The 27,672-nt window shown below is 24.8% G+C and overlaps 1 protein-coding gene across 1 annotated transcript; it reads right to left on the bottom strand.

The window, feature by feature from the left end:
• Positions 1-820: 820 nt before the first annotated feature.
• Positions 821-21,551, bottom strand: LOC145836175 (sodium/myo-inositol cotransporter-like). Its single transcript, XM_082943988.1, has 16 exons — positions 21,452-21,551; positions 20,700-20,771; positions 20,340-20,504; positions 18,297-18,401; positions 17,247-17,352; positions 17,053-17,133; positions 15,297-15,451; positions 11,868-11,951; positions 10,237-10,372; positions 9,985-10,092; positions 9,645-9,795; positions 7,376-7,544; positions 5,919-6,140; positions 4,227-4,339; positions 1,621-1,667; positions 821-1,553 (listed from the first exon to the last, which is right to left on the bottom strand). Exons 1-16 carry the CDS (start codon positions 21,530-21,532, stop codon positions 1,339-1,341), a joined length of 2,010 nt encoding a protein of 669 aa, XP_082800114.1. The 5' UTR covers positions 21,533-21,551; the 3' UTR covers positions 821-1,338.
• Positions 21,552-27,672: the final 6,121 nt, after the last annotated feature.

Raw genomic sequence — 27,672 nt, 5'->3', positions numbered from 1 at the left:
ACAAAGTTTTGTAAAAAACTTGTAATATTGAACCTTTGCAAGCCTATAAGTTTGCTCGCGGGCCGGTTATTTTCATTTGCGGGCCGGATGTTGCCCACCCCTACTTTACACTAAAACAAAATAAATTTTTACCCATAAAACTCTAATATGTAATATTTAAAGGAATATGATTTTCTAAATCTGAAAATGTTCTAAAAACTAAGTATAATAAAAAAATAGAAAGATCGAGGGTTTTTTTTCTAGAGTATGATCTTATTAGGGGTTTAAATAAACAAAAGTCAATTTTACAACATCAATCATTATATAACTCAGAGTATTTAGTTCTTAAATTTAAACTATTTTAATTGTGTGCCCAAAGTAACATTAACAAAATAACCTGTTGTTAAAAAGTCAATCCAAAGAGACTTTTTTACATTCTCAAGATTGAAAATGACTACTTCATTAGAAATAATTTTAAAACCTTAATGTATATACCCTACCCTTCTACACAAAGACTAAACACATTTTAATATATTAATTGTTTGTGTAAAACTAGTAACTATTTTCACTTTAAAAGACACGCTACTTACCGAACTTGCTTTTTTCACTTTCTCTTAAAACAGTTGAAGAAAATTAACTGTAAATAGTTAAAGACATATTTATTAAACAGACATAATTAAACTACAATAAAAAGGTAGCTTGTAAAAATTCAAAAAAAAACTTCACAATATATAGAAAAAACTAAAATCGTAATAAGAGATACTTAAAACAAATGAAAAGAGTAAATATATATAGTTAGTTTTTAAGATTAATAATATAGCTCTCGTCAAACAAGATATATATATATATGTATATATAAAATCTTGTACACATATCGTTTAAAAAAAAACTATGTCTAGAACATACGCAGCAAAAGATACTATAGCTTTATAACTACTTACATCAAGTAATATAAAAATAAAACATTTAAGTGAAAACACTACAACAAGATGTTGCAACAATAAACTGAAAACTGATCTACACAAAACTACAAAAGTATTAATTTTAAACGGAAAATGATTATCAGAGCAAACAATTTGAAATTAATCTCAGCCCGCATATTTGACCTTACAAAAGAGATAATGCACGTATTTGATATATGTAACAAATGAAAAGCAGCTAATGGAGTAACATAATGATTAATAAAATAGTTTAAAGATACGACTAAAGTTATAGTTAATGTGTAGCATAAAAAACAGAATTATAAGTTTGAAGAAATATAAAAATGTTCATATTTTTCATTAGAAAACTTTAAATCACTTTAAGAAATTTTAATTAGGAATACTTTTCAGTAAAGCAACATTGAAAATCCCCTTTGTTTCACTCGGGAAGGGACCAGAAAATGTACATACCAACTCCAATGGAGCAACTGACAATAAAACCCATTCCAAGAAGCTTCCTTTGCAAATAGCTTTGTTCAAGAGATCTCAAATGATGTTCTTGAGGCTGCTCAGCAGAAACATCATTTTCATCGCATTTAACTCGGCAAATTACTGTGAAGAACTTTCTCAGACACCCTTTACCGGGATTTTGAGCTGTAGATAATAATAGCTTATATTTCAGTCAACAAAAAGATAAACAGTATAAAATCAACAAACTTACTTTGAACAACAAAGTTTTCATTTTCTTTTATATCCATATTTTTAGATCTAAAAAGAACTGAAAATTAGACATAAATTATTAATAATTGTACAAAATCAATCTTTGTATACTGGCGTCCTTTAAAACTAAGTTTCTTGTAGGTTATTATAGAGTTATAGTAATAAAACTACGAGACACTTAAACCTGTTTAAATTGGAGACTGGTCAAATATGCACCAACAACAATTTTTCACGAAAGATTACTTTTGCATAAAGACTTATTTTGCAGGAAGGGTTATTTTTGAACGATAGGTCACTTTTGCACGAAGGGGCATATTTGCACGAGAGTAAAAAAAATAATAATTAAATTAAAAAAACGACCAAGGGTTAGGGGTAACAGAGATAGTAAAAAAAAATCAAAAAGGTGTTAATAAAAAAAAATATACAGACCCAGGGTTAAGGGTAACAGTGATAGTTTAAAAAAGAAAAGACAGAACAAAAATAACAAATAATGAAGAAAAGAATAAGAAGAAAAAAAGTTACCGACCAAGGATAACAGTTAGGAGTAACGGTGATAGTAAAAAAACAACAACAAATATTAAAAAAAATTCAATCTGTGCAAAAGTGTTTCCCTTCGTGCAAATTTTACACTTACCCGTTTGAATTATAGGAATGAACATTAAGGCTTTTAAAAAAAAGAAAGATATATTTATTTCCTAATGAACAAATATTTAGTAATAATGTTGTATTTTTATTAAATATACTAAGGAATGAAATTTAATTTATATGATATTTTAATCTACACTAATTGATTAAAACTTTTACTACATCATTATTTTATACTTGTGTGAATAGCTGTTTGCAAACCTGTATATTAAACATACATACTAAAAATTAATTAACAAATTAAAACCTTTGTTGTAATTATCTATCTTGTGAAAAAAATCTATTTGAGCATGAATTAATCAACGAAAAAAGGCTTTATATATAGTTTAAACATTGGGTATTATAAGTTTCAAGCTGTTTTATTTTGGGGGTAGCTGTCAAATTTGCACAAGCGTACAAAATTGCACGACGGGACAAAATTACACGATTGCACAAAGGGATAAAATTTCACGAAGATATTTTTGGACGAATGGTCACTTTTGCACGAAGACACTTTTGCACGGGTTGTTTTTTTTTAATAATTTTAATTTTTTATTATTTTTTTTTACTATCACTGTTATCCCTAACCCTTACTCTCGGTCAGTAACTTTTTGTTTCTTTTTCTTTTTTTATTAATTTATTTTTTAATTTCTTTTTTCTGTTATTTTTTATTCTTGTGCAAAATTGTAACTCGTGCATAATTGACCCTTGGTGCAAACTTGTCTTCGTGCAAAAGTATCTTTTTCCAACTTTGTGCACTCGTGCAATTTAGTCCCCTCGCGCAATTTAGTAACCTCGTGCAGTTATGACCCGTTCCCTTTATTTTGAGTTTTTATAAATCTTCGCTCATATAACCATTAAAGTTGAAATATTACACATTTTTAATACAGATTCAAGAGTAAACATTTTTTAAACATAGGACAAAAGACTTATTTAAATAACCATAAAAATGATGAATAGCTATGTTTGCACAAATTTTGTAAACAAACTTTGTAAATATATATGGTAAAATTTGAGGTCAAATTGGAAAACGTGTTTCTGATATTCATAACCTATGTTTAGTTGTACTTGCAGTACTAGAGACTTACATTGTTATATAACTAAGTTACAAACAACAAGTTATATTTCAAGAAATAATGCTGAAACAAAACAATTATGTCTTAAAAGTAAGCAAAAGTATGAGTCTTGCAATTAAGCCACACCTAATCAGGTTAAACATTTTATAGTGAAATTTTCATTTACAGTATAGTGTTTAACCTTAAATTGTGGAAATTCTAGCCATGTTTTTAAACTTTAATAAAAGTTACAAAAAAAGGATAGCAATACTAGTACTTATCATATAATTAATTCAATAATTCTTATGTTTTGCTTATAGAGCAGTAAAACATTTGTTACTTCTATAGTTTAACATATAGTAAGAGTTTATCACAGATTAAACAAGACAGTATACACCTTACAGATTATAAATAGATACACCTATCATACCAACTTTAAGAAATATATGTGTGTAAAAGAAAATCCATAGGTTAATGTTTTCTTGTGTCGAAGTATTAAAATAACTTTAATAATTATTCTTTCTAAAACTTATACTATTTTAGAAGCTGTATATAAACATATAACTAATTTCTGTAATCAATAAAAACTGTCGATAGTTTAAAATTTTTTAAACACCCTTAAAATTTTGTCCTATAAATTACTATAAGACTCTTAAAAATTCAAATAATAGCTTAATTGTTAGTTTTTTAATATGCTAAGTTTAAAAATAACATAACAAAAATCTGAACTACATAAGAAAGTTCTGTTATAGTAAATATTTTTTTTTAAACTATAACTTTTATTAATATTTATGTGCGCTTTTGTTACAATTCTACAACTAAATTCAGTTTATATACTACCAAACTGATAACTCAGCTAATAAAGACAACAGAGTTATCAAAGTAAAAACAACAATTAAATCAAAATAATTTAATAACAGCTAAATACCTGTTCATTGGTTGAAGCTCAACACTCGTTATGGCTTCATCTGAAGAGATAGCTTCTTTTTTATCCAAAGAACATTCACTACCGTACCTTGTCCAAAACGTCAGTCTTGATATCTACACAAACACAGAGATGTGAAGTTAACAACAAAATATAAAATGATGTAATTTGTGTTTTTTCAGACCTAATCATCTAATCAAACTAAAAGATATACTTAGATAACGTACACTAAAAAATTAGCTTCAACAATTTGCAGCTTCTATAAATGATTATTATAGATTTTATAAACGCATAGAAATAGAGTTTTTAAATTATTATTTTTTTTCTCAACAAACATTAGTTTTTAAAAACATGTATCAATAACTATTTTTAGCGTTTTTAAAAATGTTCCTTATATTTTTTATGTGTATATTTGATAAAATTTATGGTAAATTGTTTAAAATTTTCAAAATACAATTAAAAAATTATTCGAAATTTTAAACTTGTATTGTTTTGTTTCCAACATATAACATCTATAAAATTAGAGTAAGTTATAAGAACAGTATTTTAAAATAAATAAATACTAAAACTTTTTATAAAATTACCTTGTTATTACTTTTCAACTAGAATTTAAACACCTTTAACATTGCTTACCGCTTTTATCTAAACTTTAATTTATTTGCATATACGAAAAAAGGTAATTTAAAAAAAATTATGTATTTACTTGAAAAAAATCGACGTTAGCTAAATATAATCAGCTGAAGTTACTTTTAAAACTAACTGAAGCTGAATTACTACACCGTGAAATGGGTTTCTATACCGTGTTTTACAATAGAAAGTATTCAAGTCTATCTTTGAAAACTTTAAGGTATAAGATAAAAATATCATAAATTCAACTTTATCAACAAAAACATCGGTGAAAGTCTGCAGAGCAAAACCCTGGACTTTCGTATGCCGTGAGACAAGCTCAAGTTTAACAAAAGGGTTGATCATACCGATTCGATAATCAGACCACAAGTCTTCCGTAGACTGAGACCGGTTTCGTCCTTATTAGGACTCATCAGTCAGTCACATCCAAAAATAAAGTTCAACTAAACATTTAAATTATCTCAAGTAAGATATAATATTTAAGTTAGTATAAAATTTAAAATATTATAACATTGTTGAAATAATAATCAATTAATAATAAAATTAATTAGTATCAAAATAAACGTGAATATCACTTATCAAAGCCTAAAACTGCAAACAATTTTGCAGGGTTACATAACAATTCAAATTCAGACAACTCAAATTCCGAAAATTCGAATTCTTAAAAAAATATTTAAAAGACTATATCTCAATAAGTAATATTAATTTGAAAAAAAATTGATATGTATATATTATTAACATATACAAGCTACTTTTTCTTTTTTTCAAAATCTAAAATACTATTCAGGATATTTTAAATTACTGAAATATTTATGCTTTTTACTTTATTTAAGTCATAGATATCTCAAAAAATATTTAACGTTTTGCAAAAAGAAAAAAAATGACTTGTAGATATTAATATCACCTACGAATATATTTTTTATATTTGACAAATATACATTACTTTTCATTTGTGGCTGTTTCAATTTTTTTTTAAGAATTTGAATTGTCGGAATTAGAATTTGGATAGTCGTGCACCCATTTTGCAGAGTATTCAGCTGACTAAAAATAAAGAACTAGACAACAAACGTTTCGATGATGACAGCCATCCTTCGAAGTGAAGAAGCTTACACAGATGCATACAGTTGTGGAGGTAAGGAAAATAATGGCAGAATAATACATGTAGTGCAACTTGGAGATGAAGTTCGGTCTTTCGTCAGGAACACCGCACACGTGCTGCGGAGAGGAAAATATGAAGATGAGGCGAACTACTCCCAGCAAGCTTCCCGAAAGACCACCGTAGAAAGCACCCTGTTTGATTAGTAAACTGTTGGTCATTTAAAATATGAGTGTGTTCACAGAAGTTATTATATCATTTGAATATATACGTATCCTTTTTTAAATAATTTAGCTATGAATAGTATAAATACGTTGCATCTTTTGTTTGAGTTAGGTTTGAAAATCCATTTAACTTAAGATCTTTAAACAAGAAAAATAGTTAATCGCAGAGTAAGTATAACCCACTTTATTAATTATTAAGTACTTAACACGAGACACTATGTTTTTTATAAGAGAGTGGATCTAAAACTTGGTAACCTAGGCACATCAAATCAGTGAATAAAACACCATGTGCCCTATAAATTATTTGGCATATACTCTTTTTAATCAAAATTACATTTATTATAAACTAATTATCTTAAATAATGTCAAGTATACTAAGACTGATTAGGGTAAAAATTGGAGATAAATAAAATTAAAGACATAAAGCAAAAAAGTCTATATTCACACTACTTCGCACAAATGTATATATCTATTACAAATAAATTTCTGAAATATTAATTGTACATACTTATCATTATAGAAAAGTTTAAGCAAATATGAGTGATTGTAAATAATAAAATTTAAATAGACTAATCTTAAACTAGTTTCTTAGTTTTAACTTTTAATAAAATAATAAGTGTAATTATTTGTCATTATAAACAGAACTTTAAAACGTAAAAAAAAATAAGAAGGTTTTGTTAAAAAATAACTAAGATATATCGTTTCTAGATAGCACTTGAAATATTAAACGAAAAACGTTTTTGAAAGAACAAATTATTTTAGTGGTATTACACAAGATTCATGACACTGTTACACTTAGTCAATCTAAACAAGAGTTTAAAATCTGTCAAGTATTTTTTTCAAAAACATATATGTTACCAGTAACTTATTTAAAAAAAATTCAAATGATTCAATAACCTTTTTATAAAAGTTTGAAAGCTGCAACATAAAAAGTATAATGTTTAACTTATATTTATTTTTTTAAGTTAACGTTGAATAACTAAAAAAGTAGTTTTAAATATAGAGGTTTAAAGATTTTATGTAAGCAATAACTGTCTAATGATTTCTAGTATAATAAGTCAATGTACGATAAATTAAAACAAAACAAGTGAGTTCAAACTAAAACAAATGTATTTATTACATCAGCTTAATACCGATTAAAAGTGTGTTGTTATACTACAAGTACAAATTTTTAAGTTAAAAACATTTTGAACGCTGTTTGAAACCTTTTCAGTGCATTTAGTCCACAGCATAGATACTAGAAATATGGCAGCTATTGGGGGTGAAATATAGTTAGAAACTTCCTGAATATAGAAAAATAGCTGACCACCTTGGAAGTTTTCAATGATTGGAACCCAAGCAACACTCACTGCAATCAACACAACTATGAAGCACCTTAGACACATGAAAAATTAAATTAAAATTATGTTATATACACGAACTATTTTCTTTAAAAGTCAATAAAACCTCTAAACTATTTAGGTTGTTTTTAGCTAAAGACTAAAATAGACTTAGTTAATTTAAATTTTTAACTTTAGATTAAATGGCTAAAAGTGTATAAAAATATTCCAAATTTTAGATTTTATTCTTTGTATTGACTTAAAACTTATGAGATTTTACCATCAACACATTAACAGTATAAAAAAAATATTAACTTAGTTTGTTTAACCTAAAATTAATCAGTATATTTTATGTGTATTAAATAGTGATGTACCGGACTCACTATCCGGGTCCGGCCGGATATTGCCATTTTTGTCTGATATCCGGATCCGGCCGGACTCTAATTTGAAAAAAAAGTCCGGATCCGGTTCCGGCCGGATTCTAATTTCAAAAAAAAGTCCGGGTCCGGTTCCGGCCGGATTCTAATTTGAAAAAAAAGTCCGGATCCGGGTCCGGCCGGATCCTAACAGAGATCCGGCCGGACCCTGATCCAGTTAGTAAAAAAGAGCATACTGAAAAGTATTTTTTCAAAAACAAACCCTGTGAAAATTAATAAGAGTCATATTCGTCAGTTAAAATTAAACACCTACCGCGATTGGCTCATTTTGTACACGTGAATAATTTACATTGGTTTACATTTAAACTATAAATAAACGTTTCATGAAATGCAACTCTTTACATGTGTTGTAAAATTGAAAACTTTGGAATGAATACTTGCATTATTTATTGTTTAAAATTGAGCTCAGAGAATATTTAGAGTTAATACGGTTGAATGTACGAGCCAATGAGAATCATATGACGAAGTGTTTCAAACTAAATACTGATGCAACAAAACATCAGAACATGACAGGCAGTTTATATGTAAGCAGTTAGATAGTTTGGTGTGTAGCTTGAAGCAACAACATATCTTGAACGTTTTTGTGAATGGTTATTGTAAGTAGTGTTTTGTTTTAAAAGTGAATATTTCAACAGGTGTTTAATTGTTTAAATATTTAAGCCAGGTTTATAGTTTAATAGTTTATTAAAAATTTTACAGTTTCTTGTTTACTAAAAGTTTTATTTAATTTTTAGTTTTTTGTTTTAAGTCTTTTGATATAGATTTAAATAGCTTCCAGTTTTTAAAGTGTTAGCAAAGTAATTAATAATTTTGTATATGCTAGTATTTCTTGTTGTGTTTTATATAAAAGATTCATCACTCAAAACTGTTGTGTCTGATTATGGAAAGTAGTCTCAGTTAGAATTTAGTATTTGTTAGATATTAATTAAATGAGGTAGGATTTAATTATGATGGGTAGTACTAATAAGTTAAGTGTACCACAATCAGTCCAAAACTTTACTACCAAATTGTCAACCTTTGCTAGCTGCTCTACTGATTATTAGATTAAAGTAATTTTTCAGTTTTTAAAAACCTCATTCTGACTCAGGCTTGTTTATACTAACTCTAGCTAGTTTTATTGACTTAAACAGTGGCAACCCTGCTAATTTGAAAATTTTTGGGAATTTTAGAAAATCTTGGACTGCCTCAGGCTAGTTTAGTTTTTTATAAAAACTCAGGCTAGTTTTCTTTTAGATTTTGAATGAGTTTGAGCTGATCCAGTTTTCAATATTTTGTAATTTTCTAGTGTATTTTGTTCAAGAACTTGATTTCAGATTTTTAATTGTAAATAACACCTAAATTTGTAAACCATGTGGCTAGCTGTTCTACTTATTATTAGATTAAAGTTCTTTTTTTTTCAGTTTTTAAAAACCTCATTCTGACTCAGGCTAGTTTATTCTAGTGAAGTACCGGACTCACTATCCGGGTCCGGCCGGATATTGCAATTTTTGTCTGATATCCGGATCCGGCCGGATTCTAATTTAAAAAAAAAGTCCGGATCCGGTTCCGGCCGGATTCTAATTTGAAAAAAAAGTCCGGATCCGGTTCCGGCCGGATTCTAGTTTGAAAAAAAAGTCCGGATCCGGGTCCGGCCGGACCCGAAATTGTGGGTCCGGTACATCACTAGTATTAAAACACAATGAAATTAAATATATTAAGAACAAATACAACACGACTACCTTCCAACAATTATCAGCTCAGCGCTTGAAGCTTTTTTCTTAAACTTTTTGTACAGATCAGGTGTGAAAATAGTCGACGCGCTGTTAAATATTGAATCGAGATCGCTCATCAGTGCTGCGATCATAACTGCCATCATCAGTCCGCGTGCTCCTGTAATTTTTTAATGCCTCTTTAAAACAAAAACTCCTCGAATTAGCACAGAAAGTATTTTATTATCGTTAAACTTAACTTAATGTTTTTATCCAAGCAGCTTAATATAAACAACAATGTGAACTAAAACAAAACATAAAAATTCAACTAAGCAGTGTTTGGAACTGTCGTAAAGCGATTAAAGCTAACCTGATGGCATTATTCCGAGTACAAGTTTTGGATATGCGTTGTTAGTGCATCCAGTTTCACTGCCACATACTGCTGCACAGTGATCGCCTGGCACACAAACTAGTTCGTCTGTAGTAAAAACGATCTTTGTTAGTATTTTTCTAAGAAAAATTTCAAATGAAAGGATAGAAAATGTAAGTTATAATTACATAGAAAAATATATTCGCTTCTACTATAAAAATCATTACAAATATAACAATAAAACATAAAAACCAGTGAAAAGTATGCGAGAAATCATTCCTGGCATAACCATTATGTAAAGAGGTAAGGCTTTTATGAGTCCTGCCATCAAAGTTCCACCTTGGGCGTGAGAAAGACTTTTTGCTGCTAACGCGCGCTGAACTATCACCTGTTTTTGATTCAATTGTGAGTGAAAACTTTTCAAGTATTTGTAACAAAATACATGCACTTCAAATTAAATAAATGAAAGGCAAATTTTAATAAATTATAAAAACATACACCAACTGTTTATAAGTAAAGCTTTTTTTTGATAGTGCAAAACTAAACTTTAGACAAAATAGAGTTCTAATACGACTTGAAACAAATTACATAAGCGTGTAATGTTTCCTAACTTGTTTATCTTTTCGATACGTTGTAAACCGTTTCGAATTATAAAGTTTTTAATAATAATATGGATACATAATAGCTTAATCTTTCAAATTCATGGCTTTATAAAAAAAATTTATTTAAAAAGCTCTAAGGTCTTAAAAATGTTTTAAACCACAAATTTAAACACTTTAAACATACTTAGAAACTTTATAAAATGTTTTCTATCAAATTGAGTTTCCTATAAAATATTACAAAATAAGTTTTGTAGTTCGTATACTTTTTTAAACCAAATTTAACACCCAAAACATAAAGCCTTAATGTTTAGCCTTAAAATGATGAAAATTATATCATTGCAGTGTTTTTGACTTATTATAAGTAATTGTACATGCTAACTCATATTGTAAAACATAAAGCACGAACTACGGATACGAAAAACAAAGAAACGTGAAGGTTAAATATCATGATAAAACAATAGCCTAATTTAATGTAAAACACAGTAAGCAGGAAATTTTATTGTTTCTAACAAAAAAATACATTTTAAATGGTTCTTTAAGGCCATAGGGAGGGTAAACCATGTTTTTTACAAATTGATCTTATTTTATAGAGTTTTTTCTAAGCTTCAAGATGCTTTTTATCTTTTAAAAAAATTCAAATTACTTTTTGAGATATGACCAGTCAAAGTCGGGCCGCATAATAGGTTTCCTATGGGAAGGGAAAACTAAAACAACGAAAAAAGACTATTTCATTTAAAATCTATCTCCTCCTACATTTTTCAAGCAATCTTCTTCAAACTTTCACATTCTAATTTTTATACAATAACAAAAAAACGTTACTTTGGAATTTAAAAAAAAAATTGTAAAATTTTTTTTTTTGAAAAAAAAACAGTTTTTTTTTAATTTTGGTAATAAAATTTTTATTTTTTAAAATTATTAAAGTTCTAAAATAAAGTTTTTTTCTTATATTATAAGCAATGTTTCCTGAAAATTTGAAGAAGATTGCTTGAAAAATGAAAAAGGAGATATATTTTTAGTGAATTTTAAAATTTCCGAGAAAATTGACCCAAAAAATTTGCGGTCCATACGTTTATATTGGAAAATTTTTACAAAAAATTAAATATCTCAAAAGTTAAATGATATTTTTGAATTCTATAAAAACTGGCTTGTAGTTTGTACTTAAAGCTTTCATATAAAAGCCAATGTTATTTTTTGTAAAAAAAAATGTTGGACCCCCCCCCCCCCCCTATGGCCTTAACTTAGCAAATTTTTAAATTGGAAACTGTATAACAAAAACATTACTTGGTCAGTACACCAGTACCAAATAGATGATGGAGTCTGTCCGATCAGAAATCCTAACCAAGGTGTTTCAGGGTGATTAACTTCCTGTTAAATGTTATTTCTTATAGTACACTTGAAAACTAACTGCTCAAAAGCATATCTAGTAGTTCACCGAAGACTTCATAATATACTTAGATATAATAGAGAAACTTATCAAGTAGTAAAAAGAAATATTCTTTTTCATACGTTGATCAGTTTTATATCATATCATAATATCTCTGTAGCCTTTCAACAAACAATTATTTTATACTATTTTTTTAATTAATGTATATTATAGATTAGGATCCAGCAAACTTTTTTTTTAATGCTACAGCTGGAGCTTTAATTTAATGATATATGGGTTTTGGCTATAAATGGCAGGATCTGTCATTTAGATCCGGCAGACCATTATAAAAATCTTAATTAATACACATTTTAAATAAACTTAAACAATTATATTGAAATTAAAACAGAAACTTGTTCAAATCTTACAAAAAATTCAAATGAGTTTTAAAATAAGTATTAACTAGCCTTAATTAAACTAGCTGGAGTGATTAAATCATAAATACATAAAAGTTTATAAGTTTAAGGTGAAAGTTAATAATAATTTAAAACTAAAAAAGCTACTCAACTACTCTTATATTCTTGAACTCATAATTATTTTTAAAGCTATATTTACATACCAGACATTTAGTTTGTTGTTTTACCTGTGCAATTGTATACTTTGGTTTACACCAGAGTTTCCTAAACTTTTTTTATAAGGCTCCCTTTAAAGAAATAAAAACGCTATGGTCCCTTCCGACAAGACTTCTAAAAAACCTAACCTTAAATAAACCTTTGTTTTTGTCCTTCATCACCAACTCCAGAATATCTAGTGTAAGCTTCAAACTGTGGTATCAAGGCCCCTTTGCGTCTTATGGCCCACTATGAGAAACTCTGGTTTACACTAACTTATATGTTAAGTATTATAATTTTTGGTCTATGCAGGCTAAAAACTGATACAAAACCATGCATATTTACATACTACATATTTATCTTCATACACTTTTAACTACAACTGTGTTCATTTCAGTTTCACAAAAAAATTAATCGAGGACTTTGGATACTTTGGACTATACAGTACCAAGTGTTTTACAGATTAATTTAAACAGCTTTTTTCCGGTGCATAACTTATTTAAGATATATAACATAATATATTTCATTTTCTTTAAATTTATTTTAGTACTTTCGTAGTAAGGCCCATCACAAGTAGTTTCTTACTGAATTGGAATGAATACAAATAGAATTAAAATCATACTGAAGTTTTAGTTTTAAGATATAAATTGACGTAATAATCGAATGTAAAAAAATTAAGTAAGTGCTAATGCTAAATAAATTTGGTATACTAATAAAACTCGTTAGAATTATAACAATCTAAATAAACAAGCGATAAAAATTAAAATTAAAACTATACTTAAAAATAAAATTTAACAAGAAACTAACTTTAATGTAATTGTATTAGTTATTTTAAAGTAGTTAGTTTCTTGTTAAATTTTATTTTTAAGTATAGTTATAATTTTAATTTATATCGCTTGTTTATTTAGATTGTTTTAATTCTAACGAGTTTTATTAGTATACCAAATTTATTTAGCATTAGCACTTACTTAATTTTTTTTTACATTTGATTATTACGTCATTTTATATCTTAAAACTTTAAACTTCAGTATGATTTTATTTCTATTTGTATTCATTCAATTCAGTAAGAAACTACTTGTGATGAGCCTTACTACGAAAGTACTAAAATAAATTTAAAGAAAATGAAATGTATTATGTTGTATATCTTAAATAGATTAATTTAAATTAATACTTATAGAAACTGTACCAGCTGTACTAAATTTACTTCCAAAGGATGTTTAAAATTATATTGTCATAACATATTAGATAAAAATAACATAATAATGTAACTTGTTTTAAATCAAACAATTTAAAGTTCTCGACTTAAATGTCTTTAAGGAGATTTATATCCAGTATTTATTTTAACAGTTTATTACAAACAAAACAATGTTTCACTCCTATACTTGCATATAGGAGATCCTCAGTTGTTGTAAATAGGTATGAAAAATTTTTTTGAACAAAATAAATGGAAGTAAAACAAAAATAAATAAAAACTAATGGTTTAAAAGCAAAAATAAATCTTAAATATACTAAACTTAAGTAAAAAATTTTTTTAGTATATGTTACGCTTTTAAGAATTTTGTTGGTAAGATAGACTAGAAAAAAAAACTATAGTGCTATATACGTTAAAATAGTAAAACATGACTCACATTGAAGTTAGTTGCCAGAAAAATTAAATAGATTACTAAACACAACATTTGCAATTGATAATGCTATAAATTGACTGTTTAAATTTAAAGATCAAAATTTCAAAGTTAGGTTTATGATGTAACTATATTGTTGTTTAAAATGGCGCATAATTTGAATTAATATACTTTAGTTACAAACTTAGAAAATTTTTGTTAAATTGCCTTCTTGCACCAAAGCACGATACCGATTAAAACTTTTGATTACATAATCTTTATTCAAGAAGGCAATTTAACAAAAATTTTTTAAGTTTGTAACTAAAGTATATTAATTCAAATTATGCGCCAATTTAAACAACAATATAGTTACATCATAAACCTAACTTTGAAATTTTGATCTTTAAATTTAAACAGTCAATTTATAGCATTATCAATTGCAAATGTTGTGTTTAGTAATCTATTTGTTTTTTCTGGCAACTAACTTCAATGTGAGTTATGTTTTACTATTTTAACGTATATAGCACTATAGTTTTTTTTTCTAGTCTATCTTACCAACAAAATTCTTAAAAGCGTAACATATACTAAAAAAAAATTTTTACTTAAGTTTAGTATATTTAAGATTTATTTTTGCTTTTAAACCATTAGTTTTTATTTATTTTTGTTTTACTTCCATTTATTTTGTTCAAAAAAAATTTTCAGACCTATTTACAACAACTGAGGATCTCCTATATGCAAGTATAGGAGTGAAACATTGTTTTGTTTGTAATAAACTGTTAAAATAAATATTGGATAAAAATAACATAAGAAATTAAAAGCTAGTAGTAGCTTATCAAGCTTAAATCTTTTTAAACTAATTTTATATCCTTACACAAAAACATCAAAACAGTCCAACTACTTAAATAAAAAACATATTAACTCTTTTGAACATCTAAATTTGTGCTACATAATTTAAAAAAAAACCTAGCTATCCTACGTTGTGAAAATATTATATATATATAAAAGAAACTTATTACAAAATAAACACTTTAAAGATTTTTTCTCATTTACCAAAATCGTCTTGTGATAATTTGATATAAACACCATAATTTGTTTAAATTAACGTAAACTAATACCAAAAAACAGAAAAAAAAACTTTTAAAATTCTAAACGAATCATTTGAAGGCTTCGGAAAACACTCATTAGTTGGATCTATCGTGATGTTGTATTTATCTTGCGCAAATGTAATATTTGGTGTAGACTGCATATATGCCTCTTTCATATCGTAGTAGCCTCCCACTTTCATAAACCCTTTGATGATTTAAAGTTATTACTTGCTTAAACTTGAAACTGCTTAGGTGTTTATTTTTCTTTTAAATCAAAGTAAATTATAAGAAACAAGCTAAAAAAAGTTTTAAAATTCCATCTAATGAAAAAGTACACAAGTTAGAAAGTGTATATTTATTTTTAATATGAATGTTTATAATATGAATAAGTAGTCTTTAAGTTCTAACTCTTGTGTTATATAAGTTTTAAAACGAATTTTGTTATAAACTTATATTTTTGAAATATTTAACTGCTAATGAATGATAATTTCTTCATGTTAATGTACAGCTTTAAAATAAAATATTTGTTATAAAACAAGAAAAACTCGAGTTTCAAATTATTCTAAAAATAATATGTAAGAGTAAATCTTCTTCGAAACAGAGGTAAACAACTTTAATAATCCGTATGTAAGATGTGACAACCTTTTGTAAAGGTCGGAATGGATTTCTTAGACTTTCATTTTTGTAAGCGGGCTATTTTTAATTAAACTACTTTTTTTTATCTGTCAACCAACTTAAAACGTAGTTGTAATAAAATTATCCGCATATTTTATAAACAGTTTAAGTTAAATTATATTAGATTTTATTAAGTTTATTTTTCAACTTAACGTCATTTTCCGGTTGAGTACTCACTTTTAGGCCGAAAAGTGTTGTGTTCTAAAGCTAAATTTGTAAAACTTTATTCCAACCTAAAACTCACTACCAGTAAGTCATTAAATAGAAAAAAATATTTTGTTGAATTTTTTTTTCATACTTGATGAATTTTCTAATTGGGAGGATAAGGTAAATATCGAGGGGAAATGGTGGCATGGAAGATATTTTTCAAAATTTTAAGGAAATTGGCTATGATTTTTTTTTCTGTAGACTTTTGTATAAAAACTTATATAAAAAATTAAATCTAAGAACTAAGTTAAAACTCTTTTTGTTCTAGAAACATTTTATGTATTTTAAAATGTCACATGGTAGAAAAATTAAAGAAATATTGAGTTAATTAACTAAATAATCATCTATTAAAGTAAATTTTAGAAATATAATATCTATATAAACTAATTCAATTATTAAACACTTTTAATAGCTTTAACAGAAAGAATGTTCACCTTTTGTTTTATAGACCTTTTTGATCACTTTATAACATTAGCAATTTTTAACATACAAAGATTAGCAAACATTTGAATCGGAACTTTTGAAATATGTTTAAAATGCGTAACAAAATGGAAGGTAACTGTAAATATTTTTAGCTCACTGTTTTTTAACAAAAAAGTAGTCACAGGACGCATATCGCCCACCCCTGTTCTATCCCCTTAACAGAAATGATTTTATAAATTCATGGTTAAGAAAAAAGGTTTAAAAAACATTTTTAAAACTAACTAACAAACTTTATATAAAGTTTTAACCAAAATACTTTACTTTAATTATGTAAAACCCTTGATTTCTTTTAACTTAAGAGCATTTGAAAATTGAAACTTTGCTTCAGTTTAAGTCTGATAAATAAATAACAGCTTAAACTACGAAGCTAAGCTATCTTAAAAACGATATAATAAATATTCAAAAATAAGTAATAGTACATACTAGACACACCAAACTTACCAACAATAGTTAAATATACAGCACCAGAAATCATTAGAATAGCTTGAAAGCTGTCTGTGTACATGACTACTGTTAAGCCACCTAAATTTTACTTGTATTATTGTTTATCTTATCTAAAGTAGTAGTAAAAATTTATTAAAAGTATCAATTTAATCAAGTTTATAATATTAAAAAAAAAGCTAAATAAAATATACCAGTAATAGTCATGATTCCTGTAAGAACTACCAATATTATAACTGAGGTATAGAATGGCCAGCCTAAAGCTTGTTTAATGAAAAGAGCTCCAGAATATAAGTTGACCTAAAATAACACAAAAATAGATTTAAATAATAAATTAGTAAGTTTACTTTATGAGTTTTAGATACAATAATACACTATTCTTTAATTATTTGTCTTTAAAAATGTTTGTGGTAGAAATGTTTATACACAAGCTACTTTTAAAAAAATTTAACAGTCTTTTTAATGATTTATAAGTTATGTTTACTCTTTTACAAAAAGTTATCATTTTATACCAACGTTATAAAATGAATACTTACAGAAAAAAAATCCACAATGTACAGTGAAGTATTTATTGCTATTATAAAAATTTGTAGTAAAAACTTTTTCATTTAAATTACAAAAGCTTTTTTATTGATTTTAATTCTGATTTTAAGAAACATAACTTTTCCTTTAAACTTTGTGAGATGTTATAAAAAAATACTACTATGTATATCATTATATACTTAAGTGAAATTATGTTTAATAATTTACTAATTAAGTTTTAAAATTCAAAATAAGTCTATAAGCTATTTTTTTTTGTAAATTAGATGTATAAGTTAAAAAAAGAATAAAAAATTGATTAATTAAAAATACCTAATAAATTTAAACGAAAATTAAATTAAAATAAAATAATTTATTTGTTCTAATTAAGACATAAGCTCCTGCTGCTTATGAAACTGCACCTTTAAGCTATAGCTTAGAAAAAGTTCATGCTGATTTTAAACAACTACATTCTAAATAAAATTAAAACAACAAAATATTTTTTCCTACTACTATACACATTTAAAAAAATTCACGCATATTAGTAATAAATTTAAACTAATTCTTTTTAAATAGAATAGTTTAAAAAGTTTTTATTCTTGCACAGTGTTACTTATTTTAGCAACTACAAAACTTTCTTATAATTCTATGCTAGATATTTAGATAGTTTAGTTTAATGATTTTTTAAGTTATTGAAATTAACAAATCCATAAAAACTTACTAACAGATATTTTAGTCAAGCAATACAATATGAGAGTGAGTACAGCAAGATAAATTCTAAGACGATTACCTCCAAACCTTCTTTCCAAGTACTCTGGCATTGTACTAATCTGTCAAAAATAAATATTAAATTAATCTTATGTTATTTTGTTTTTAGGAAGTTTGCAATTTTAAACAAAGAACAAGTTAGATAATTTAAAGATATAATATTTTTAAATTTTTGCACAATTCATGTAGTCACTTTCCTTAGTTTAATATTTAATTTTAAATTTTGGTTTTTTGCATATTCAATATTTGTAAAAAATTTACGAAAACATATGGTCTTTTTTAATTTGAAAACATTTAAAAATAAAAACACTTTCTTATAAGTCTATTAAATTATTTTTAAAAGTTTATTTGAGTAAGCATGATTAGGCATTTTAAAAATAAATTTGTATTAAAATAGTGTTTTCCTAATTGTTTAATTAATTATTTTTCAAACTATATAAACTATGAAATCAGTTGATTAAGTTTAAGGTCATAAGAAATAAATCACTGTTGTTAAATCTAGTCTTAGTTTTTACCTAACTTACGAAGCTACCAGTTGATTTTTACCTTTTTTTTAAATTCAACGTAATTTTTGAGATATAAGAAATAAATAATTAACATTAAATAATAAATCAATAATAGGTGCATTATAGAAAGTGGAAACAAAAAAAAAACAAAAAAAAATTATTAAAAGTTTATCTTTTTCTTCAACTTTTAAATTATATTTTTTAAATTTTTTAAGTTAAATCATTTCAAAACATTTAAATTACAAGAATAAATTCTAAACTAATTTTTTTTTGATAAACAAAAAACCAAGAAAATAGTATTTTTTATGTTCTTTCTTTAAAAAAGAATATGCTAACTTAAAATTTAAAAATATCTTCGTTATAGATTTTAAATCTTATAGAAAGATTTGACTGCAAAAATTTAAAAATATTGCGCAAAAATTGTAACAAATAATAAACTTCTATTTGGCAAATTTACTACATTTAGATACTTGTCAGTCTAGCTTTATTAAATTATTTTTTCATTTACTAATATAATACTTGAATTTACAGTGAATAAGCCCAAACAAGTTAAAAAAAATATTTCTTTAATTTAATTTTCACAATGTACAAGTTATGCGAATACTTTTAGTGGCCTTAAAAAAGTAAAGTATTATTAGACACTTAACACAAAGTAAATCTTTACCAATAAAAAAATACTTTTAAAACTTTTTTTTTATAATACTACAACCAATTTTAACAAAACACAGATCAATTAATTTATAAAGTTATATTTATTAGAATTTTGATCAAGTTTGTGCTAAAAACAGGTTTCAATTCATTTAACTTCGCCTTATGTATAAAAAGTAGAAACTTTTTTAGGTGGTAGTGAACAAAATTTTTTAAAGCATGTTGATTTAGAGAAATTTTCTTTATTTTTAAATAGAATAATTATCAATTTAAATTTTTTTTAAATAGTATTTAATACAGCAGAATATTTAAACAATTTTTTTAAACATAAGTAATAATAAGTCAATATCAATAATCTAAATAAATATTATGAGATTTTAAACTATTTATAAAATTTTTATTGATTATTACTATTGGAAAATCTTTGAACTGTTACACATATATAAAAGCTTTAGAAAATGACATTAAATTATATTATTCAATATTATTATTATTATTATATTATTATTCAAATAATATATTAAATATTTGAAATTATAAGATTAGTATCAAAGAAAATTGTCTTTTAAAGCAGAAATTTTAGAATTATATACAATTAAAAGTACATAAACTGTACGAAAAACAAAAGTATAATGTGACCCAAAATATCATGGAACTTCACTTGTATTAAAAAAGCTTTAAAAAAGAACATATTTATTGTTGAAAAATTTTATAAACTCCATACAACAAAATAAATATATCAAGTAGAGTTAAACAAAAAAATATTAATTAATCATTTTGATACAAAACTAGAATAAAATAAGTATTGCTAGTTAAACTATTTTTACAAAACAGTTTGAAACTAACTCCAGATGAAATGTAAACTGGCATAAAAACCCATCCTAGTAATTGCAGCAAAAGAAGAGCATTTAGTTCCCATGCTCCAACACCAACACCACCAGATGCACCAGAGCCTGCCAGTCCTACAAAATGCTCACTCCCTATGTTGCTAACAAACAATGAGGCTCCAATCTTTTTTTTTGAGGATTATATTTTCATTACTACCTACTATAATAACTGTTTTTTGATTTTTTTTTAGTTCCTTGGTTTAGAAGATTAATTTTATCAACAAAAAAAGTATCTTTAAAACTTTTGTTTTTCACATTTACTGAAAAGTTATGAGTTAAATTCAATAAGTAAAAATTGAAAATTTTAAAGCCAGCTTACCATATACCAGCTCATTGTTCTACCAGCTAAAAAGTAGCCCTGTACTGAACTTCCTTTTGACACAAAACTAGCCTTGTAAAGAAAAAATAAATAATTATTTATCAATTCAATATTTAAAATTTTATTAACAAAACAATGTTTCACCTGCTTGAACTAAACTAAACAAGATTATTGGTTGAATAAAATCTTATTCAATAAAGAATCTATTTATTTAAATAATTTATTTAATATTCAAATAGGATTCTATTTGAATAAGATTTTATTCAACTGATTTACTTGTTTAATTTAGTTTCAATGAGTGAAACATTGTTTTTTTAATACAATTTAAATATTGAATTGATCATTCTCCTTATCATTAATTTGAGAACTTTTATTGTGATCTATAAAGTAAAAAGTACACAATAAATATTTATGACAAAAATACCTTCAAAAAATAGTTAGAATTTATATCTCTTAATTTTTCAATGAAAGTATAGTTTTAATGTTTTGAATTATTTTTTTTTATGGTACAAATAAATTAAGACTTTCTCTTCCCTAACAACAATAAACGTTAATTCAGAATATAATACAAAATAATTTAAAAAAAATAAAGAGTACATATTCTAAATAAAAAAAATATACTTAAAGAATAAAAATTCTTCATAAAAAAAAATATACATGTGCAAAACTTACTGAATAAAAAAGAGTAAAAATTTAACAAAAACTAAATCCAATAAAAAGTTACATATAAACATTTTCAACATTTTTCTTACCCATATTCCAACTCCTATGATTATAAAAAAATAGCATCCAACTACCATTAAATCAGCAGTGTTTAAAGGTTGTTCTTGCATACTATCATTTAAATAACAAAAAACTGTGAGATATTGAATAAATTCAATCATGGTTAAAAATCAAATTGTTAACATAGCCATAACAATATTTTAAACTGATTTTGTTACTCAGTTTAACAAAAAATATAATATAATTTATTTTTTTAGTTCATTTTATTACATTGTACTTCAGTAAATTTAAGAACAAACATGCTGTATAAATTTGAATATTATATAATGACTAATAAGTAGTTTGTTGCACAACAACCTATTAGCCTAACACACTATTCAAATTTATACAACATGCTTTTTCTAAAATTCAAGAACATTTTTACCAACAAATTTAAAAGTTTTGCATAGTTTGTCAACTTAATAATTTTTTTATTTTATAATCAGTTTTAGGTGAAAATGAGTAACTGTAAATCTTGTAATAAATTATAATTTTAAATGTATGAATCTTCAATTTGAATTAAATCCTGTGTAAAGTCTGTTAAAAATTAATATTTAGTAATAGTAATAATGAGCAATTTGAAATGTAGTATTAGTTTTTCTATACTTTGTAAATCACATGTTTTCAAATGAAAAATTAGCTTGTTTAACATTACTATTCGCTTTTTTGATATGTTGTTTTGAAAAAAAAAAATTGGTCAGAGTTGTATATTGGAAAAATAGAAATAAAAACCAACATAAATAATCGTAAAAGTAAGTACATAATTGATATTAAGTAAAACGAAGAATGTTAGCATCATTAGATTTTAAATTTTATTAATTAAATAGGAGATTTACTTTATAGAAATATGAATTGTTCTAACAATTTTGGCGTGATGGTGTAGGTCATAGGGTAGGGAAAGGTCATCCAATGATCCAAATGACATAGAAAAGCATAAACCAACACCGCACTCAAAAATATACAAATAAATTTTTAGTTTAATATAGAGTTATTTAATATAATATAATACTTTTTTTAAACAAAAATAGAGAAACTTTTAAGTAAATGAATATTCTAAAATTATAATTTAATCAAATCTTAAAATACCAAAAAGTAATGTAAGTAATAGCATGCAGTTTTAAAAATTCATTTATAGTTTAAGTATTTATATACTTGAAAAGTTTTTTTTTGTTAAAAATAATAAAACTTTTACAAGCTGGATAATATTTTAGCATATGTGTTACTCAGTTTATAAAAACATAAAAAAGATAATAAAAATTGTGCAAACTTTTTTTTTTAACGAACTTCTGAATAGAACAAAAACTTCCAAAGTATTATGTTTTTACTCTTTTTTTATGTCCTAGAGTCTTTACTAGGACTGCTATGTTTTTTGCACGTTTCATACTTTTCTAAATCAAAAAGTAACAATAAGATAAAGTTCAAATTTCTCTATATCTATAATTTAAGTTTCATATAACTAAAAAGCTATTACTTATGTCTTATACTGTTCAGCGTTGTAAAAGAGTGTTAAGAAAAGTCTATAAACATATATATTTTACTAATATTCTAATAAGTAGTTACTATGATATTTTATAGATAATTTGAAAATGTTATTGAAACTTAAACATTTAAAGCTAATTAACAAAATGAGCTTTAATTATTTTTTATTAATTAACATAAGCTGAATTTTATAAAACGTTTGCGCTTATTTTCAAGCAAAATAACATATATTTATACAAAAATTCTTATTTTTGGTCTTAAGTTTAGTTTAGTAAATTAAAATTTTAGTAAACATTTTACATTGTTAAACTTTAGGTCTAATGATAGGTTTTATGCCTATGGTTGTTTAAAAAAATAAGTAGAAAACATATATGTCAAAGTTTGAACTTTAAATAGAATTTACAAACAATTACAACGTTTTTACTTTTTCTACAAAACAAAGTAAGTTTTGTTCACTAAAAATGGACCCAGGCATTATAGCATCTTGTCATAGACAATTCGTTAAAAGTTATCCGTGGTGTGTGAATCAATAATCAAAAGGTTCTTCGTGCACTAAGTCCTAGGACCGAATATTTTGAGCGTCTTTATTTGGCGTTTAATATACGGTTACTAAAAAACACGATAAATTAAACAACTTAAAAGTAAATAAAAAGTAAATGCTAAGAACTATATAACATATTACAAGTTATCTTAGATTACTAAAGCTATTACTAAATATTAATCAAAAAATAAATAAAATCTACAAAAAAGTATAAAAATAATTAACTATGAACTCTAACATGTAGTACGACTAAATAAATATATTAAACTCAGTTAAGAACTTCTAACTGAATATAAACATTACTTGTATCAACATGAATAAATATAACTTGTATAAAAAATATCAGAAAAATTAAATAATAAATAAAACGAAAATTTAAAACATAGTATAATTTATGAAAAACTTGATATAACAAATTATTGTCAAAATTAAATTTATAAGCATCCTAATACTATTTACGCATTTTACTCTTTATAATTTTAAGAAGTATAATTTACCTTTTATAACATGTTTTTAAAACTTTAAAGATGTAAAACTTAAGTAAAAAAAGTAGTTGACAATATTAAAAAAATGCAGCATTTTTTAGATGGCCAAATTTCAAAAATAAAAAAAAATTCTGGCGGAAATTGTAGTTTTACTAACTAGGTAATCTATTTTCACTCTTATTACAAACCCCAGAGTTGTGTAAGTAAGTATTATATCTCCCATCAGCTATGTCAGTGATTTTTTATTTTACTTTTCATTACCAAATCAAGATTAGTGTAAGTTTCAGCTACCATTATCATTTCAATTATTTTTGTTCTAGGGGGCCGGATTTACGTTCTTATGGGCCACAGTTTAACAACTCCAGTTTTAAAGAAATGAGTTGTACTTAAAACATGTATAATAATAATAAAAAAAATATTTAAGAAGCTATTTCGGCATATGTTATTAAATTAAACTGTTTATGTATGTTATATTGTGAACTTTCGAATTTTATAATCAAAAGTTTATAAGTTTTATAGCAACTGTTCAATTTTTCACGTATAAGTAATTTAGAGGCTCATTTCTTTAGACACGGTAAGCCGGTATGCGGCCATTGGTTTTTTTGTTGAGTAGAACATTAAAATAAATGTTGTAAGTTGATGTGTGTTTCTTGATTTTTATTTATTGTTCTGCTCTTAGTATTTTAGGTGTTAGGTAAATTGAGTTGCAGCCATGTTTGATAAATTATTCTTATTTTAGTGCAGTTTTAGACATTTCTTTGCACTTGTTTTGAGGTATGAGAAACAAACATAAAATACAACATAAGAAAATTAAGCTACACACGCTTTTATTTTTTATTTGTCATAGTTTATAAAAAATTGTTTAAAATTTTGAAACACTTTACTTTTTACATCAATTTGAAAACAAACTCTATTTCGATATTGATTAACAATTGTCTCTTTTTTACTTTTATTTAGATTGCGTTTTACTCTTTTCCTAATGTTTTTTCTAAGAATATTATTTAGCTACAGACGAAAAATTCTTAACATTGTTTGTAATAATAAAAGCGCTTTGTAAGTCATTATAAAAAATCATTAAGTATTTAAGGCAGTTATAAAAAGACACATATAATACAAAACAATTCAATTATTATAAAACTAAATTCAGCTTGTCAAAGATAGTTCTGACAGATGTTTACTTTTTTGACTTGATCTTTAAACATATATTACATATTAAGCCACTACATAGTTTTAACACTTAAAAGTTGCAAAAGAAACAATAAAGTTTTACTTTTTATATATAATTTTTTTAATATAAAAGTCAACACCAACATACTGTGTAACAGAGCCAAAAAGTTCAAAGCATGGCAGATAAACCTTTCTCTTTACCGTCTAAATAAGTCTCGCAAAATACTTTATAGCTTAAAGTTTTTTTGAAAAACAAAGAAAAATAAATATTATACTATCAAATACTTAAAAGTGCTCAAATTTATTTGAAACAAACATTAGTGCTTAATTAATATTTTTTCTAATTATCTTTAAACTATCAGTTTTTTTAAGGTTTTTTATATAGCTTTAAAAGTTACGGTGGACTATAAAAACGTTTTATTTTAAATTTAGTGACTAGAAAGTCAAGCTTCTAGTGAATTTATTATTTTAAACCAAATTTTAAAATTACATTTATATTAAATATTATGCAAAGAGACTCTAAGCGATTTAAAGGATTTTTTTCTTAGACACAATTTTAATGTCTTTAAAAGTAGAAAAATCAACGACAGAAGTAAAAAGCATTAAAAACTGATTTCATATAAAATTATTCTACTTAACTTTCGTACTTTAAAAAGATATTTAAATTTATTTTTCTTTAATTTAATAAGTAGTTTTATAATTATTTTTTCAAAAAAAAAAAGGAATTTTTAACGTAATTTGTTTTTACTTTAAGTAAACTTTTAAAGGTTATGAATTTTTGCTTAAAATTTAGAAAACATAGATTTTTTTTTCCTCCTTATTTCTTGTTGATTTTTATACTAATACATTTTCAAGTAAAAATAGTTATGAAAATTGTTTTTTTTTCTGTTTTTTTATGTTTTAGCCGTGGTATTCTACAAAAAAATCTATAAAATTTTTCTGTTTCCAATTAACAAATTCAGTGAAAGTCTTTGTTTTTTATTGTTAAGCCTTTACTTTTGCATCTACTAAACATTTATAAGCTGTTAAAAAATGAAAATTATAAAAATATGACTCTAATTTGCCTAATTGTTGATATAAATATTTTTAATTAGATATCGTATTGATAGAGTTAAAAAATTTTAAAGAGTTACAACTGAATTTTAAAATTTTTTCTAACGATTTATTACTTAGTGTATAAAATTTTGTATTAAACTGAAAACTAATATCTAAAAATTTCTAAAACTTTTTTCGTGCTAAATTCTGCCCTATATTTATAATTAATCACAATTTGGACTACTGTAATAGGCTGTCAATACCTAACTTAAAGTTTTTTTTTAAATATCTATTTTGTAAATTTTAGCCTTGTAGTCTTCTTCAATAAGTATAGTTATTCATAATGTTTTCAATTAGTTCCTTAAAGTTAATGTTTGTAAAAACACGAGGTAAAGAGTCATGTTTTACGAAATGTTTTATAAAAAAATCCAACTAAAGTTAAAGATTATTTTTACCTCCGCTTATATCTATTTTAATTGCTCGCAGTTTTAAACAAAATGGTAAGTTTCTTAGAGTATAAATTTTTTAAGGAGTTAAATAAAGAAAATATCAATTATATTACACTATTAACAAGTATGTAGCGTTTGAATAAAGATAGATTACAAATAAATTCAATTTTTTTTACCCGTCGAATACAGCTGTATTTATATTATTAGCCTGTAAATTTTAAAACTTTAAGATTGTAATTATTTCTTGCTTTTAGTTTTACGACTGTTTTTTTTTATTTACTAAAAGAATAAATCAATAACACATTTTGTATCAATTTTTATTACAAATTTTTCTAAATTTAATTTTAAAGTTTACCACAAAATAACATTTTAAACGTTTTAAACCAATAATTCCATTTGTAATAATGACCAGAAGGGTATTCGTTAAACATTATTACTATATATTGATTTACTTTCGATTTTATTGTCAAAAAATAATTAAAAATCTTTTTTACATAAAGAAAAACAGATGAACTTTTATTTTCTCAAAAATTTATTCATCAAACTAAGTTTGGTTAAAAGAGATCTCCAGCGCATTAAATAAACAAAATTAATCAAAAAACATGAAGGTCATAGAATATAAGTTGTTCGTTTAGTCATTACTTAATACTAGAAACAAAAACATAACAACCTTATTAAATATAATGTGTTTAGAATTTTAGATTTTGTTACAAAATAAAGATTTATTTTTTAGTACTTATTTCTAGTCTTAAATAAAGATTAAAATAACAACTTATTATCCATGACTTTTTTTTTCAGATTCATTTATCAATGCCCTGGCGAGCTAATTGAGCAAATATTAGTTTGCTGAACAATTTTTTGAGGAAACCAAAATGTGTTTTAATTTAGATTGATAATAGACTCCTTTTATTTATATTAAAAAAAAGTATTTATACAAATCAAATAACTTTACTTAACTAATTTGTTATCTTGTATTCCGTTTTAGTACAATAAAACTAAGCAAGAAAACAGTATTGCAACTGGCATAGTTTTATATACACTATTTTGTATTATAA

The sequence above is a fragment of the Thalia democratica genome, chromosome 5 (genome assembly GCF_965202585.1).
Source record: "Thalia democratica chromosome 5, ktThaDemo2.hap1.1, whole genome shotgun sequence".
Classification (NCBI taxonomy): Eukaryota; Metazoa; Chordata; class Thaliacea; order Salpida; family Salpidae; genus Thalia; species Thalia democratica.
The sequence above is the reverse complement of the archived record's forward strand: the minus strand, read 5'-3'. Positions and strand labels throughout refer to the sequence as shown.